The sequence below is a fragment of the Arachis stenosperma genome, chromosome 4, assembly GCF_014773155.1.
Source record: "Arachis stenosperma cultivar V10309 chromosome 4, arast.V10309.gnm1.PFL2, whole genome shotgun sequence".
Taxonomy (NCBI): domain Eukaryota; kingdom Viridiplantae; phylum Streptophyta; class Magnoliopsida; order Fabales; family Fabaceae; genus Arachis; species Arachis stenosperma.
Window position 1 is genome coordinate 136,552,359 of NC_080380.1, and position 18,361 is coordinate 136,570,719.

An 18,361-nucleotide genomic window follows, 5' to 3' on the forward strand; every position below is an offset into this window, starting at 1 on the left:
TTTATAATCGATAATAGATATTATATTAGTACGTAAATACTAATATCCGATGTAATGTCTATTAGTCCTGTCAAAAATGTAAATAATTAATATATCAAATTGGTAAGTTAGATGTTGTGAAGTCGGAAGGAAAGTGTAGATGCTCATGCATTAACATAGAAAATTGCTTAATACAGACAGATTTACAGACAGATTTAGTCTTTATTACAGACGGATTTTCGGTTATCGACGAAATTACCGACGGATTTTGTCTCTCTGTAAAAGCCTCGTCAAAAATTATTTACCGACAGATTTTTACCAGTTACCGACAGATTTTTTCTTGGTAAATTCTTCCCTCCATTTCCCTGAAACGATGAATTTTCCAACGAATTTTCTGTCGGTAATTACAGACAGATTTTTCGAAGGACTTTCTGTCGGTAATTAGAGACAGATTTTCCGTCAGTAATTGGCAACACATTTTTCTACAGATTTTCCGTCGGTAATTGGAACCTTGGAAAACTAATCCAAACTCTGAATACAGACAGAAAATCCGTCTGTAAATCCATCACTAAGGTAATTTTTTTTAGATTTTTTCATTGCAAAATACACCTTTTTTCATATAAAATAAATATAAATTTAATAAATAAACAAGGAAGTCAATATAATTCAAAATTTTTTTATCTAATTTATATTCGAATATTTATAATATTTTAAAAAATAAACAAATTCATTGTATTATCAAACTAAAAGAAAAATATTATAAACAAGAAAGTCAATATAATTCAAAAAATAAACAAAGTGTACTGATACATCAACTATAATAATCAATAACAACTATACATCAACAAAGATACATCAACTATAATTCAAAACATAAACTCAGTGTATTGTTCTTATGGCATCATATAAATTTTGAATGCCAGCATCAGCTAAGAAGCCACCAAGGAGGCCAAGAAGGTTAAGAGTTCCCATAAAATTGGTTAATATTATAGCAGATTTAGCTAATGAAAGATTCAAAGTTCCAACCAAGAATGTCACCAAGTTCATAGATATTCTCATAACACATTCTTTCAGCTAGTTCAGTTCCTGCATAGTAAAAAAAAGTATGCAAATTTAGAATTCAAATTATGACTCAAATTTCTTTGGATTGAAAAAGAAAAAAAAGGGGTACCTAAGATGAGCCCTGCTGCTAGCCATCCTCCGGTTTTTGACTTATCTGTCAGGTAGCCTCGAAAATTGAGCGTCGGAATGCCTTCAGAACCTTCTTTCTCACCATGGTTTGTAGCAAGAACCTATCATAAGAAGTAGAAAGATGCAAAAAGATAGAAATTAAACCATCATGATTTTTTATGTTGTTTTTACTTGCTCAAAGTCTTTCAAAATTCTGCTTGATTTTCTTGCAAGGAGTGAATAGGGCATTTCCTTATGTGTCAAGCACTGAAGTTGATGACATTGTTGATGTTCAAACTCCAATTTTTTTCCAGTTGGTAAGTATATTCGAAAGTCTGCAATATTTTGCTGACAGATGTTGGAAGAGCATTTGTCATGAGTCATGGACCTTATTTTGATTCTTGGATATTGATAAAAGCTGAAAACCTGCAGGTTCATTCAAAAAGTTTGACACCAAAATTGAGCATTTGTCATCAGGTCACTTACTCAGTTACTCACTACCTAACCTTGATTCAATCTTTCCTTTAACACCAAAATTGACCTTTTTCATGAATTTGATTGGATCAATAATCAATCAATCTAAGATAGTTGTAAAGCACAAAAAACATGAGATCTATTTTAAGTCTTCAGAGTAATCATAAACTCCAAAAAAACTCACCAATACAGTAAATATAAAAAACAAAAGATAAAAAAGGAACAAGAAGAGCAGCAACATGCAAATAAGACCTTGAGGAAAAAGTTAATTACCTCAACTTCCTTCATCCAAGAAGTAGCCTTCTGAACCTGCTCATTCTCCTAGCCTTTAATGACAACATCTTCTCTCTTGAATCTGTTGTTAATCTTTGCAATCTTGTTGTTCTACTATGCTGATATCTTTGCATTAACCTCCTCCTTCTTCACCCTTTGCACTGAAACCTCTTCAACTACTTGATGATGATGATGTTGATGTTGATATTGATGATGACCACTACTAGAATATAAATTCATGAACATTGGCTCAGAAAAAAGATTGATTTTAGTAAATAAAAAGCACCTTGGGTATCTGCAAGATCATTATATATTGCTTGAAGGTGTTGAACAAGTCCTCAAGTGTCTAATCCATTTTCATGTTGTTCCATTTTGTCTTTATCCAAATCTTCTTCACTAGAATTACGCCTATCACGCGAGGAGAAACTATCCTAAACACTAAGTGTATAACATCCTTTGGTCCTATTGTTAAGATCGCAATAATTAAAAATCAACTTTAAGCTTAATGAATGACGAATTGAGTTGTGACGTCTTGTGTGGAGAGAGAGAGAATAGGTCCATATTTGGAACAAATGAGCATATTTAAAAATAGATAATTATCAAACAAAAAATAGCAGATAGACAAGTCCCAATAGCTTACGTGAAAATTTTTCACAGCCGTCGTCGGTAATATTGCATCTATTAAGATTCAAGTTTGACAAGAGAGGAAGATCTGGCAAGAAATAACAAGGAAAAATTAATCTATAATATATACTAATAAACATGATGGAAAATATTTTACAGCAGCAGTACACTGACAAATCTACATCTCTGAAGTTTTAATATAGAGCTAAGCTAACTGGAGAGTTTATTCTTTGCTTGGACTATAGGGTGCAGAAGTATCATTTTGGAGGGTGATGCAGAGTTTTTCAGAGAGACAACATCAAGAATTCACCCATACTCACAATGGCATCACTGCAGGATATCCTTAAATATGCTGGCTGGTTTATAAATTTAGTAGTTGTATAATTATATTGTTTCTAGGGAATATAATAAAGCGGCCAATTTTCTAGATCAGCAACATAATAAGCATAAAAGTATATCAAGCAATTAAATCAAGAGAATTTAAGCATGCAGTTGTTACAAGGCATCCTTCAAAAGTTTAGTAAAAAAAAGCTTTCACAATCCTAAAATGAACGAGGACATCATCGAAAATTAATGAAGCATAGATAATTATAAGTGAGTGTTTTATGATTAAAAGGATTACTGTAGAAGAAAAAGGTCAATGAAGAGACACATGGAGAAAATTGTAAGTCTCCATTTTTGACTTTGTAGAAGAATATCTTGTTATATCATACTTGATTGTACTAAATTTGCTTAGAATAAATTAAATAATAATGTGTATAGTTTGGTCTAAAGTATGGCAACAAGCATTTATATTCTCGTTTCCCCCACATCAAAATAATATAAATTAAAATGTAGAAGTTAACATTATATATAATATAATATTGCTTGTAGGAATTGTTGACTTTGATTTCAATTGTAAATTTTAATCAACCATGCATGATAAATAATTAAGATCGGCATTCAGATATTGGTGCTCACCTTCAAGACCAAGTCTTAAACCATTTAGCCTTCTCTTCAAGCATTGCTTCGTCAGGCTGAGGCACCGTAAAAGCTGGGATTTGATCCTGCAGTGAGAAAAATAGAAAATATAGATTATAATTGATGGATTTAGAAAGAAAGGACAGATAGAGAATTAAAAAGGCATTTAATTCATATTCAAAACTAAGAGAAAATATTTTAATCTAAATATACCTTAAATATACCAGCCTTCTCACCAGCAATTTCTCCAAGAGTATTTCCTGTTAACAGAATCCAATAGAAATAAACTGAATGAAAAATATCATTGGCGTTGCAATATCATTGATGATTTATCAGTGGCTAAGAGAAGGGGGAGTTGAATCTTAGCCTCTTTTCGCTTGATAACCCTTGCTATCCTTTTAGAACACTTGAGGAGATATTTCTTGTTTTTGTCTCGTGCTTAGTTAAGAGACATTTTCTTTTTGTCTCGTAACCAGCCAAGAGATATTTTTCAGTTTTGTCTCCTACGCAGCAGAAACAGAAATGAAATAGAGGAGAGAGAAAATCACACCAAGAGGTATCCTGGTTCAGCTGCTAAGTGCAATGCAGCCTACATACAGTCTCCATCACAACAATGATAGAATTTCACTATAATCATGATTACATACACCAATTCTCCCTAGGAACTACCCTTCCTATCCGGGACAAGTCCAGAATCTAATCCCTAATCCTAAACTTGACTTGGTCATTGCCAAGCTTTCAACTACTAAGTGCTAACCCAACTTGCAAGGAGATTCCCATAGAATCATGAAACACAACACAGATGTACAAATGACCTCTAAGGATATCTATTTCTTTTTCTTTTAATTTTGCACTCTCTGCCTTTTTTCGCTCTATGGCTTTTTCTTACAAACCTCACTGTTTGCCTTTTTTCATAAGACTCAAGACAGATAAAACTAAACAGAAAAATACAAAATGAAGAACATTGAAGGAGAAGAACTTCTGTTAGCTTGGGTAGCTATGAGAAATCTTTGCTTTCACTCACTTTCTCCTTGCTTCAAGCCCTGGCTGTTCTCCATTATTTATAGAAGGGGAAGCCTCCAAGGTTAAAACTCTTGAACCGAGCCAACTTCTTCTTCTTCATGCAAAAACTGGTTCAGCTAGAGAGAGAGAGGAGAGGAAACCGAATGCTATGACCAACATGCAATTACCTCTGTGTCTTCCTTTCACACCAAACTTCATCAATCTGGGCCTTCCATCTTGACTTGCACTCCAAGAAGGATTCCTAGCCCTTGATGAGTTCTTGATGATGACAGCTTCTTCTGCTCTAACTTCTGTCTCTTCCCCAACGTAGCTACAGTAGCTATCTCCTGTGGTGGTTGATCAAAAGCTGAGACAAGCCATCCCTCCAAGAATCTTCTTCCTCTGACCGAAGTGGATCTCCACTATTTTTGGTTATGGAGAGCTTGAAATCACCTCACCACATCTTACCTTTTGTGGTAAAGATCTTAACCACTCCATACATAGATTTTCTTTTTCTTACCGCCATCATCATCATGGCTTCATGCTTGCTTCTAGCTTCTTCTTTTTGCTTCTGATAGCTTGTGGTAACTTTCATGTTTTCTCTGTGAAGTGACTGAAAGGAAGAAGAGAGATGAAAGAGAAAAGAGAAGAAAAACTTTGGAAGTAATTAGTGTTATCAATTATAATCAATTAAAAATCAACTTCCCATGCTTTTGCCTTGCAACGTGCAAAGCTTCATTAAATGCCATCAAATCAATTTCAGAGTTTCATTTACCAAGGCATTTAAAGATATTTCATAAAAATTTGAATTCCATCAAAAGAGGGAGAGAGGTAACCGAACAAAGCATGCATATTTCCTTTCTTCTTTCTTTTCAATTCGGGCCAATCCCTTGTTGGTCTAGTAAAGAATTTTAATTTGGGATTTGATAACCAAAATCTGGCCCAACTAATGAAATAATAATTCAGCCACATTCTTTAAATCATTTTTGTAACCAAGGCTGAATTTTTTCAACATATTGGGCTTGCTAATTTTCTTTCTTTTGGCCCAATAATAAAATCTGCAAGTAATAAAATTATTAATTAGCAAATATGAATTAAAATTTAAATTAATAATTTTGCAACTAATTAAGTTAATAATGTTTAATCATCATCAATTTAATTTAGAGTTTTCCAAACTCATCAATCATATTAGATATATTCTGACAATTCATAAATTTTATAAGGTATTATCAAGAATACAAAGATTGAAAACTAACCAAGAATATCCATGTGGTCATTTAGGACTTTATATACTGCATGTAAACATATTGTTGTCACCTAATGTCACCATATTGCTGAATTGAGAACATATAAAAAACAGAATTAATAATTTGTATAGCACAAGTAATGGTAATTAAATAATCATGTACTGTTTTAATCTAAATATGTTTAACTTAAATTTCCAAAATCTACATGTCTTGTTCCACATAATTTTTTTCCTAAACAGTGACATGCCACAATAGAGCAGAGAAGATGATGAATTAAGAGAACTAACAAGTTGTATAATGAAAGATATAAAAGAAACTATTAGGGTTCTAATTATTAGCCAAGCTAGACATATGATTGCTTTCCACCATTAAGATTCTAATTATTAGGAAGATAAGCATAAAGGAGACATCTTAAAATTTGCCAATCTAGTATCAGTACTGAAAGATAAATGAACCTTACAAGGGATGTGTCTATATAATATCCACTAAAGAAAAAAGCTTGTACTTACAAGGGTCTGATTAAGGTTATGAACTACTAAACAAGTATACTGTATATACTGCATTATTCTATATGGTCCATGTATATCAAAACACCGGTTATCACTTACCATAACCCACCTTATCAAAAAACAGGTGAAACAAATAGCTGTGATAGATCCAAACTACAATATAATGTCACAACTAAATTGATATAAAAAAATTCTTCTGAGATTCACTTATTAAATGAGTAATTTATATATCACAAATTAAGGCTCAAGTCTTAATTTGTTGTGATTTAAGAAATAATTACAAGTATTTAAATGAGACAAGTATTTAAATAAGACAATGCATAAATCTCACCTTCCTCCATATAGCAAGAAGCCTAATGCAGCCATAAATGACACAACTGAGAAAAAGAAAAATCTCACTTTAGAAAATGTATATGCATAAACCAACCAATCATTCATACAGAAAGCTAACTTGCAATAAATATCTTTCCGATGAATATCACAAATGTTGTCATCTATCCAAAGGTATATCCAAATACAAACCTGAACAGACAGTCACATTTTAGTATACATTCCTTTCAGCTCAAAAATTGTAAAAGTATTTTACTAGCTTCACATAATTATGCAGAAAATACTTGAAAATAATAGAATGAGATAGGTACCTACCTGAATAAAATACAAGGCACCATTTATTGAAATATAAACTATATGACACATAAAATAGTTATAAAAAAGTAGTTAACGTAGCTGAAAGTAGAGTTCAAAACACATAAATCATCTCAACCTTTTAGTGCATCTGGAGGGAAGGAAACTGGCTCTGGTAAAGTAGAACAGTTGTTGGATTTCGGACCACAAATTAATGGATTTCCGACAATCCTGGAAGTAAATAATCAATCAAGAAATTAGTACACCATTTTTTTGTTAACTTGAATACAGAGCTAAAGTCAACATTTAACTAGAAACGCTAAATGATCTTACTTTAATGTTCTTGCTGGTATTCTTGGCAAGGAACCTCTCAGATTATTGTAGGAGAGGTCTCTACATATATTTTTCAATTCATTACAGTTAGTATTCAATTTTATACCTAGAAATCATTAGTTTTATAAGGAAAAGATAACATTAATGCCAAGGTAACAAAGACCTACACAAGTGTTAAACCTTCTATGTTGCTTAAAGACTGAGGACACGGTCCTGTAAGGCTATTATTATTCAACCGCCTAGCACCAACAAGAACACATTAAATGGAATAAGAAACCAAATTTCATAAGTCCAAATAGAAATAAGTATCAAACACAACACTTTGAACAGTTAGAATCTGTAATATAAGTAACTTACAAATAATTCAGGTTCTTGAGGCCTCCCAAAAAATTCGGTATCTCGCAACTGAAATTATTATTGGAGAGATCAAGTGTCTGGAGCTTTTCTAGGCTTCTAATTGCTATAGGCTTAAACAAAAATCCAGACAACTTACACAGATTGTAAGTTAGTAAGGTTTCCAACCCAAGGAGATAGAGTACCAGACAAGTTCTGAGTAGGCATTCCCTTGATATGAAAAGAAAAGATCTTTAAAAGAAAGAAAAAATAATTCAAACTACTCAAATTTGTTTGGTTCATTTTCTTATATAAATATCTTGAAACTTGTTTGCTACTTCCATAAAACACTTCAAAATCTAAACTTACAATACTGAAACAGAGCCATCAAGGTTACAAGTAATCATCCTCCAACTCCAAGGATCAACAGAATTACTATCCTAATTCTCCAGGACATTGTGAGGATCATTCAATTCATTTTTTTATCGCCATCAAAGCTAGAACTGTTCAGTGAAAAAACAGAAAGAAGGGTAAGAACTAAAACCTCCCATCAATTAATTCACTTGAGAATATGCCACTATGTAATAGGTAATTAGGAAGTACTTAAGAGTTAAGATTCTCAAGGCAAAAAAGAAAAGGAAATAACAAGTCACAGAATAGCATCATCATCAAATTTTCAGCTATCATTCCTAGTAATTTCCAGCATAATTAACTTGACCAAAGATCAAAATGAAAAAGGGAAGCGGGGAAGAAAATTAAAGAAAAGATTAACCTTCATAGTTTATGCCAGAAAGAGAAAGAACAGCAGCAGAAATCTCCATCATCAACAGAAGAAGTGAACATAACAGCCATGAAACAAATCTGCTTTGTTCCATGCTGTATTGTCAATTCAGTAACAATTCCTTCCTCCACACACAACAAAAAAAAACCACACAGATTACAAATTTTTTAACTATATGGACTTATTTGAAAATTGGTTACTATCGAAACCAAATATTATTCTATCGTATATATGCAGGAGGATTTAAGTAGAGACAAGCTTGCCTTGGTTAGCTTTATCATCAGTAACAAAATTTGCCTTTCTTCTGATGGCTTTATCATCAATAGAAAAATTACAGGTGATTCATTAGTAAGACATATGAAATAGAAGAATTGCAACTAACAGAGCTCTAAGCAGATCACTAAGTTCAGCCCTTGTAAAGCATAATCCATAATCATATTCTCTTAGAAGAATCACTATCACACTGCAGCAAGAAGCAGCAGCAAAAGAAAAAAGATAGTGCAGTGAAAGAGGAAACACCAAAAATTGAAAAACCATGAGGAAAAAAGTTTCAACATTAAATCAAACTAATTACTAAAATTAGAAAAAACAAATATAACTAAACCTAATCTAATCAAAACCTAAAAATCCACTAATCAGAAAACAAATCTAACTAAACTAATTACTAAAATCAAACTAACAAAACAAAATTAATTGAACTTAACAGAAATTAAAAGAATTTTGAAACCAAAACATGGAAGCATTGACTGGAGGAGATGATGGCTGCGGCGCTGAGAAGATATGCGAACCAGAACTGAGTGGGGATAAAAGGAGAGAGAGGTGCAGCGGCGGTGGGGATAGACGCTGCTACAGGTGGCGCCAGCGTGCTGGAGCTCACCTGAGACAAAGAGAATAGGAGCTTGAGCTTGATTTGTTCTGTGAACGAGAAAGAACGAGAGAGACAGGGGCTGTGTTCCACTAGTTCAGCGTTTAAAAGAGAGGAGAAGAAGGAGAAGGTAGCTGCGGTGGTTAGGGTGGTGGCGGTGGCACTGTGAGTGAGGAAAGGAGAAGAAGAAGCTCGTGCGACGGAGAAGCTCGTTGAAGGAGAGAGGAACAACTCGTTTGAGCTGTGATTTTTTGTGTGTGAAAGGAGCTCGATAGGGTGGGGGTGAAGTTATATTTAAATTAAAATTTTCTGACGGAAAATTTTAAATGACAGACGGATTTTTTATCTGTAATAATTTAATAAAATGCAGTATTTTTTATTTAATTACAGACGAATTTTCCGTCTGTAACCATTTCTCACAAAAAATTAATTTTTGCGACAGAATTATCGACGGATTCTTTTTTCTATCTGTAATTTATGCTAATTTATTTTTTATTTTTCGACAAAAAATCCCTCTGAAATTCTGTCTGTATTTTCGTGGGATAAAATCCGTCAAACATATCCGTCTGTAATAACTAATTTTTTAGTAGTGATAAGTGTAGATGCACAAACTATAAAGAGCTAAACATTATTAAAATGCATTTGTGGGAAAAAGGAGTTTATGCTAAATTATTGGATTTGGACAGAATATAGAGAGATTGACGACATAGAGATTAATCAGACATGATTAATTAGAGAGGATGGTAACATAATTTAAGTGACATTAGATCTTATTTAATAGACATCTATTTATGTAAAAAAAATTTATTTTGTATTTTATGTAAAATAGAAGAAGCAGTTGGGCCATACATCAACCCATGAAAAAGTCTTTAAGAAAATTTACACACTTAAAAGTGACAAATTTAAATGGGTAGACAAACATTCTCAAAATACTCATGTGAAATATAATATAAATATTAAATTATTAATTAATTAAATGTTATATAATGTATATATGTTACCTTGGATTCTAAAGAAATTTTTAGACACCTACCACCTTACTATGTCCTTGCTGATCTCAATAATCTCATCTTTATTAACTCACAACTAGAAAATGAATTAATACAGACAAATTTACAGACAGATTTAGTCTTTATTACAGACGGATTTTGTCCCTCTGTAAAAGTCCCGTCAGAAATTATTTACCGACGGATTTTTTTCCGTCGAAAAATTACAGACGGATTTTTACCAGTTATCGACGGATTTTTCCTCTATAAATTTTCTATCCATTTCCCAAAGGTGACGAACTTTCCAACGGATTTTCTGTTTGTAATTACAGACGGATTTTCCGACGGATTTTCTATCTGTGATTACAAACAGATTTTCCGACGAATTTTCCGTCTGTAATTTGAACCTTGGAAAATCATCTCACGCTATGATTACAGACAAAAAATGTCTGTAAATCTGTCGATAAAGTAAAATATAAATTTTTTTTAAATTTTTCCATTGCAAAATGAATACTTTTGGTTTATTTTTAAAATTTCCTCCATCAAACACATTGTAAATTAAAAAAAGAGGCCAAAAATCATATAGATAAACATAATATTCATTACATAATACCTATAAAATTGGATGTTATTTTTCAACATCATTGGCCAATATCTCACTATCTCAATTAAAAGATACCCAAAATATAAATCATTGACAGAACTATAACTATTTACATTACTCATTGACACTACTAGTTCCTTCATTTTCAACAATTTAAACAAACAAGATTTTATATTGATCCTATTCCTTTTAGATTGCATGATGGTGACTTGCTCAGAGCCATTGACAAATACACCTCCTGGATCTCCTTGTGGTTGTGTGTGGCCACTTCAAGTTAAACTCCACATCAGCATCGTAATATACAAGTTCTTCCCTTTGGTTTTCAAGCTAGCTGAGGGAATTGCAGCCAGTCTTTTGTTGAGTCGCAACCAGGTTCGCATTGTTGGAGCTAATGCAGCAAATCATCAACTAGAGAAAACCACTGTTCTCTTAAATTTGGTGCCTCAAGGAGTTAAGTTTGATGATACAACAGCATTCTTGATATACAAGAAATTCTGGCACAAAGAAATTCTCACTGATGCTTCCCTTTTTGGCACAAGAAATTCTGGCACAAAGAAAATCTAATGGCTTATTCAACCAGAAAAAGAATATATTTCAAGGTACCTAATTACTTTCATGGCTTATAAGGCAACTCGCGAAATCTTAAAAACCAGATCCTTGTGACATTGATTAATGGAAATACTGAGATAATATTCTATATATTCTATTTATTTTAATCAGCAAAGGGAAGAAAACACAGTTTGTATTGACACAGCTCTCTTCTTTATTTATAGAGTTTGCTGATATAGAAGCTGTCACAAAGCAGAGTTTCAAAAATTCATCCTTCTAAATGGTCTTCACACACACATCACAACTATACTAATATTTGGCAACTGAATTTGCCTTTCAATTGAAGGGCGTAATATAGATTTACCTCAACAAGGACCTTTGCCTTCTTTGACTTTAGCTTGGACAAAATAGCTTCATCTACTAAGAAATTGCCTTCTCAATCATCTCTGCTCCAATAAATTCTGTGATTCCAACAGTAGCAGCCATGTTTGATGTTTCTTCTCTGCTTTGCTTGCTTGGTTTCTTCAATTTCATCTTTCTTAGAAGTTAGAACCCTAGTTTCATTCAAAACAGTAGAATTCATCTAATGTTCACATGGCATTTGTTAATGAGACTATGTGATATTATAAGTCAGAAGAAGAATGAGGGAACTGGCCTAGAAAACACTTGCTTCTTAGAGTAAAAAACTATATACTCACCAAATGCTTATGCCATGTCATTCCTAAGAGGCCATCTCTGTCAGTGAATGTACGTTCAGCCATCATAAGTCTATCATTCACATCTCTCACTTTCATTTGGTACTCTTTCCATGTTCTCCAACCTTTACTTGCTTCTATTTCCTGAACAAAAAGAAAAACAAAAGAAAAGAAAAGAAAACACTTTATTATATGATAGTTGTTATTTTAAGAACTTGTGTTTGTTTTAAGTTTAAACTTGGCCAAATGATACCTTTCTCTGGTCATTTATCTTGATTGCTGCTTTCTCAAGCTCCTTGATTGACTTCAATATAGGAGACAAATTCATGTCTTTATTTGAAATCTCATCTTCCAAGTTCTTCACATTAAGCTGTGATTCAAACATTTTGGTTTCATGAATATCTTTATAAAATTCAGTTACAACGATCATTATCTCATAATGTGAGGTCGGCTAGCCATAATGCTACTAGACCCTAAACACTTGCAGCTGTTTTCCACAACAGAACCAATTGTCATTCAAGTGAATTAAGTATATGTAGTTACAGTTTCTCTTGTGGTTTCTATAGTTCTTTCACCTATTCTTTCGTCTAACGTATGAAATGACATAGATCTTGTTACCACTTGTTAGGATTTGATTCGATTCAATGCGGAGAAAAATTCTCGTATCAAATAAGGTCATGAAGTGTCAAACATGATAACAGAAGTTTCCCATTTGTAACACTGTGTATATATTGTGAATATACTAATTGCGGAAAAGTTAACATATTTTAACCTGTAGTTGTATATGTAATTATTAAATTCTTAACTCTTCAAGAAACATTTTGATATCATTAGAGTTAACTGAGATGGAGTTTAATGTGACATAAACTGAAAAAGGAAATTCAATGCCACCAACCTGCAACATGCCTATGAAACATAGGATCTCCAAATTTCTGCATCCAGATGAAATCATCATATAGTGAGTGGTATACTGGATAATCTGCAGAATTCACAAAGAAACAAAGCTTGAGAATACATTTCAAAAGGAAAGAAAAATCAAATGGCTGTAGAAGACAGGGAGAATGCACGGCATAACCATAGCCCCTAGGAGTGAAATCGCGAGACCAGTAGCACCGCTTCCTTTTAGTTCTGGCACAAAAAGACCCTTCAAAACTTCTTTAGCAACAGGTTTTGCATATCCAAGCTCAGCAAAAAAGCATGCAGCAATTGTAAATACTAGAAATGCGATCAAGAATTCAAGTTTTCTAACCTGTTTCAATAACAACATATAAACGGGCTCATATTGTTGTTATATAGATAGATAGTACCTAATATAACATACAATGACGACCATAAATTTGTTCAGGATACAAATAATTCCCTGTCGTATAATAGCAGAGAAGAATAGAACACAGAAAACTACCCCATATTGCTGTAAAGCTAAGAGGATCAATGTACTGAGTCCTGTCAGAAGAACACCAATCCAAACAGGTATGCTGAAAAGCATGTTCAATGCAAAGGCTGTCCCAATTACTGCACATGTAGAGTGAGGGATCAAGATTTCAAAACATGGAAATATATGGTTGCCAATCATGGATCTAACTTTTATGTTGGTGGTTGTGCATGTTTTAAAGTCATGGACTCTGTTGTATCCTATAAAACATGGTAATTATACAAATAAATGAGATAAAAGAGAATTGCTAGATGAATCTGAATACCTTCAGGAATGTCACAGGCGACTATGGCAATTTCAGCAATAAACCAAAGAATAAAGTTGGTAGCCCAAGGATATTCATTTCTACAATGCTCTGCTAAGTGCTTTCCTGCAAGCAGTAGAGAGTGAACAAAAAACAAGAGAAAATTGCTAGTTGCTTGCGTACCTGAAAAGTATCTATAAAATGAAATTGATTTAAGTACCAGTGACGACCCTAAGATTGGCTGCCATGGATTGAATTAATAGAGCAGCGCAGGATGCCAACAATATGATCCAAAGTAGCTGATAAAGGAAATGAAGGATAATTTTGATCAACCATAAATGCAGTCTCATTATACGACCTTAGAACAGTAACCACAGCCAAATCAACGATATCAATGACTCCAGGAGCCTCCAATTTTCTAGATTCAGGCCAAATCAAATGCAGAATTTTCACTACTCAGCAATAATTCAGCAAAGCTAGCAGCAGAAAATTCAATAATCACAAATCTCCAATTTTAGAATTCAGATTCAGAATATAAAATTGCAAAATTAGAGTCTACACCAGCAAAAGCTTCAAAATCAGCAAGGAATCCAAAACTTACAGAAGAAGTTCACATCAAAGGAGAAGAAGGAGACTCATCAGATTTCAATTTTACATTTTAACCTCAACAACAAACAAAATCAACAGAGCTGGCAGATCGAGCAATAATTCTGCATTCATCTTTGTCTATTTATGTAGAAAATGAAGAAGAAGCAACATATTTGGCTGAATAAGAAGAATTAGTTTTTAATTTTGAATTTCAACCAGTATAATCAAGAGCAATTTCAGTTCGAGTAGGATTCCAAAATTCAATTCCAAAACTGCAATCAAAATTAGCTCTCATTCCAGAACACACAAGAGAAGAACACCTGGATCTACATTTGGCGCATTTGAAGGAAACGGCTCGGGCCGAGCTGAGGAGGAAGTTGCCATCCAGGGTGGCGGAGTAGCAGCGGAGGGGTTGAATCGCCCACCGCCAAAGCCACCTTACTCGTTTACAAAGGCTGTGGTTGGCTGGGCGACAGACAGCGGCGCCGTCGCAAAGTTGGAGGGAGATGACACCGTGCATGAAGGAGGCGGATGGGCCTAGAGCGGTGAGAACGACGACGACGCGACTACCTCCGCGACCACCAGAGGCAGAGATCTTCCCTGAAGGATGAGTGCAGTGATTCCTGAACCGGTGGATGAGGATAACCAGCGAATGGCCGTTGCTGAGTTCAGTGATGAGATTGTGCGACGCGAGCAGTGGCAGCAGCGGTGAAAGAAGCTCGTGGACGGTGAGAGAGCGTGGACGGTGAGAGGAAGAAGCTCTTCACTAGCGTGGAGGGTGAATGGAGCTCGAGAGACTAGGGTGTAAGTTAGGGTTAGTTCAATGTCGAAATGACAGAAAATTTTATGTTCCAGAGGAATTTTTTCGTCTCTAATAATTTAATAAAATATACTATTTTATTTATTTAATTACAGACAAAAAATCTGTCTGTAACTATCTTTTATAAAAAAAAAATTAATTTTATCGATAAAATTATTGATGAATTTTATTTTTTGTCTGTAATTTATGTTAATTTATTTTTTTTTTTACAAAAAAAATTTTTTAAAATTCTATCTGTATTTTTGTGGGATAAAATTCATTGAAAATATTCATCTGTAATAACTAATTTTCTAGTAATGACTGATTATTAATAATATCCGTTTATCAAATCAAATCAAGTAGGAACAACATATTATAAACTTATTATAAACTAATAATTATGGATCTCACACAATTAGTGGATTGATTTGAGAGTGGAGAGCAAGAAGTGAAAAAAAAATGGTAAAAGAATATTAATTAAATGAGTAGAGAGATGATTGACATCAAAGAAAGAGAAGGTAATTGATTTCGTATCCCATAAGAGCAACTCCAATGCTAAGAAAAAGAGTTCCTCTTTTAATATATGGGGACTCAATTACTATTGGAGTGAAAAAGGAAGGAGGGCTCTTCACATGGATCAAGGTTGAGAATCTCTAAACAGGGACTTGCAACAACTAATAAAATCATGCCATGTGATAAATTAATTAAAAAAATATATATTAAATATATATATTAAATAATTAAATTATAATTAATTTATTAATAATTATAATAATTTATTATATTAAATACTTATATCTCTATTTAATTAATTATTTATATTAATTATTTAATAATTAGTTATATTAAATTATAATTAATATAAATAATTATGTTAAATCATAATTAATTAAATTTATTTTACATAAAAAATAAATTTAATTTTTACATATTATAAAATAATTTTTAGTTGGATTATTTATTTTTATTTATAAAATTTAAAATACTAACCAAATTTAAGTTATTTATTTTAATATTTTATAATATTAAATTATTTTAAATTTATAAATTTAAATAATATTATTATAAAAAATAATAATTATATTAATTTTAATTACTTTAATTAATTAATTAAGTGGGACCACAATAGGAACTAAAGTTAGTTCCTTCTAATGGAGAAGAGAGATTCTTTGAGTTCCTATTTACTGGTAATGATGCAAAAGCTGATGTGAAGTTACTTTTTATGACAGGTGGGCCATAAATAGGGACTAGAATGAGTTCCCTACTAGAGATGGTCTAATAAAACCTATCTTCTTCTGAATTCGATGTAATTTTTGTTTCAGCGAATTGTATTTAATATATGCATAGAAATATACATATTTATGGTTTATCTCATGCTGTATTGTACTAAATCTAAATTGATAATAAAAATATTTAAATAATTTTTTAGTAGATATAATAGAATTTATTCGGTTTAATCATTTTATCTCTCATTCAATAAATATTTTTAGATTGAAATCATCAAGTCAAAATTACCATATTATTGTGAAATAGTATACTATATTGTTTGAAGCTTGATTTATATAATTGATATAATCATTGTGTAACAAGAGAAGTTTATAAAAAAATTGGTAGAAGTTCGAGCCCAATATGCCGAGGCTTGAGCACAGGAAATGGAGTTACTACTGTAAGATCCCAAATTTTTAAAAATTATTAATAAATTATTTATGATCTATTATATTTATTTAAGATTATATTTTTAGAAATTTTTTATATAAATTAAGTAATTTCTTATTTATTTTTTAGAGTTCTTATAATTGAAAAATAGTGAATATTTTTATATGCCTTAATTTTAAATATTTAGATTTTTAATCTTATTTTATAAATAAAGAAGAATTAATCTAGTTATCATCAATTTTCATTGAATTAGTATTTATTCGAAAATAAATTTCAACTTGATAATAAAATGGTATTTCAAAGATGATTATTACATATTTAATTTGAATTTAGATTATTACTCTATACTTTATTTTTATTAAAAACTACTACCTTATCTTAATCCCTAAAATTTCCAATTTCATTACACAACACAAATCCTAATTTACCTTCATTAACCTAAACTCTAACCCACTCACCTCTACCACCCCACACCCCACACTCTACACAGACACAACACACAAAACACACACACACACAAACCAACCCAACACACACACACACACGGTTCCTGTAAGGAAAGAAAGAAAGAAAAGAAAAGAAAAAAGAAAGAAGGGGAAGGGAGAAGAAGGAGATCCGAGAAAGGAAGGGAGTGCCGGTGGAAAGGGAAGATGCGCCGGTGCTGGTGGGCCGCGCCACCGCTGTCGCCGTGCCCTGCCTACTTGATGCCGCCGCTGCTGTCCGCGAGGTTGTCTCCGTCACGAATCAGAACTGAGGTGAGAGAGAGAGACTGACGGGAGGGCGTTGATGAACAGACTCTTGCTAGTAAAGAATTTCATAAAAATAATCACGTTGTAAGTATAATTTCTAAACCAACAAAAATTCTTTCGTACAAAAGTTTTGGTTGTCACTTAAGCAAACCCAATAAAATTTATAACCGAAGTATTTAAACCTCGGGTCGTCTCTCAAGAAATTGTAGAGAAGTATGATTTATTATTGGTTATGAAAAAAGTATTTTTGTTTTGGGTTTTTGAAATAAGGAACAAGTAATTTAAATGACGAGAAAAATAATTTATTAATTAGAAAATCTCTTGACAGTGTATGAGAACTGGAAATCCCATCCTAGTTATTCTTATCAGGTGTGATGAGAATTGTTTATTGCTCCCACTTAGTTAACCCTTACTAAATAAAGGAAAGTCAAGTGGACCAATCAACTTGATTCCTCAAGTCCTAGTCAACTCCTATGGAAAGACTAGCTTTAGAGGGATCCAAATCAATTAGCAAACTCCAATTTTCAATCAACAGCCGAGTTTGACAACTCAAGTGTCACCAATTACTCAACCAAAGCCAAAAGAGAAAAAATCCAAATTATTTATATAATAAATAGAAGAAAGTAATCATAAATCTAAAATACCTCAATGTGTATTAAATAAGAAAATCAAATCTAACATGGAGTTTATAAGCCAATTTGGCAACATAAGTAATTAACAAGAGAAATAGATAAGCCAAAGTACTAGAATAAATAAAGTAGAAGAGAAATTAAATTAAAGGGACATTGAACCTGGAATGAAGAAACAATCCTAAAACTAAGAGAAATCCTAATCCTAAAACCTAAGAGAGATAAGAGAGCCTCTCTCTCTAGAAAAACTACATCT

The 18,361-nt window shown here is 32.5% G+C and overlaps 1 protein-coding gene and 1 long non-coding RNA gene across 5 annotated transcripts; both read right to left on the reverse strand.

Moving 5' to 3' along the window:
• Positions 1 to 775: 775 nt before the first annotated feature.
• LOC130977149 (uncharacterized) lies at positions 776 to 9,426 on the reverse strand. 2 transcript variants are annotated; one of them, XR_009084860.1, is made up of 14 exons: positions 8,301 to 9,426; positions 7,898 to 8,031; positions 7,553 to 7,759; positions 7,363 to 7,434; positions 7,196 to 7,255; positions 7,002 to 7,093; positions 6,570 to 6,615; positions 5,739 to 5,816; positions 3,694 to 5,540; positions 3,481 to 3,566; positions 2,537 to 2,608; positions 1,897 to 2,116; positions 1,151 to 1,575; positions 776 to 1,065 (listed from the first exon to the last, which is right to left on the reverse strand). It is a non-coding gene; the product is annotated as an uncharacterized LOC130977149 (long non-coding RNA). The 2 variants fall into 2 exon arrangements; XR_009084861.1 differs by having other exon boundaries at positions 1,897 to 2,119.
• Positions 9,427 to 10,749: 1,323 nt separating this feature from the next.
• LOC130977008 (metal transporter Nramp1-like) lies at positions 10,750 to 15,109 on the reverse strand. 3 transcript variants are annotated; one of them, XM_057901996.1, is made up of 10 exons: positions 14,593 to 15,109; positions 13,905 to 14,102; positions 13,706 to 13,810; positions 13,411 to 13,520; positions 13,084 to 13,257; positions 12,904 to 12,987; positions 12,262 to 12,378; positions 12,012 to 12,152; positions 11,678 to 11,867; positions 10,750 to 11,308 (listed from the first exon to the last, which is right to left on the reverse strand). In XM_057901996.1, exons 2-9 carry the CDS (start codon positions 14,032 to 14,034, stop codon positions 11,853 to 11,855), a joined length of 876 nt encoding a protein of 291 aa, XP_057757979.1. In that variant the 5' UTR covers positions 14,035 to 14,102; positions 14,593 to 15,109; the 3' UTR covers positions 10,750 to 11,308; positions 11,678 to 11,852. The 3 variants fall into 3 exon arrangements, with proteins under 3 accessions (XP_057757979.1, XP_057757978.1, XP_057757980.1); XM_057901997.1 differs by having other exon boundaries at positions 10,751 to 11,308; positions 13,905 to 13,983; XM_057901995.1 differs by having other exon boundaries at positions 13,905 to 15,109.
• Between the last annotated feature and the right edge of the window lie 3,252 nt (positions 15,110 to 18,361).

Bases quoted from the DNA above. Each gene is read 5' to 3' on its own strand.
- LOC130977008 (XM_057901996.1), bottom strand. From the start codon at position 14,034: ATGAGACTGCATTTATGGTTGATCAAAATTATCCTTCATTTCCTTTAT. The intron at 13,521-13,705 runs GTATTCAGATTC...CTACATGTGCAG, and splicing joins CGCCTGTGACATTCCTGAAG to TAATTGGGACAGCCTTTGCA. The intron at 12,379-12,903 runs GTTGGTGGCATT...TTTGAATCACAG, and splicing joins GTTTCATAGGCATGTTGCAG to CTTAATGTGAAGAACTTGGA.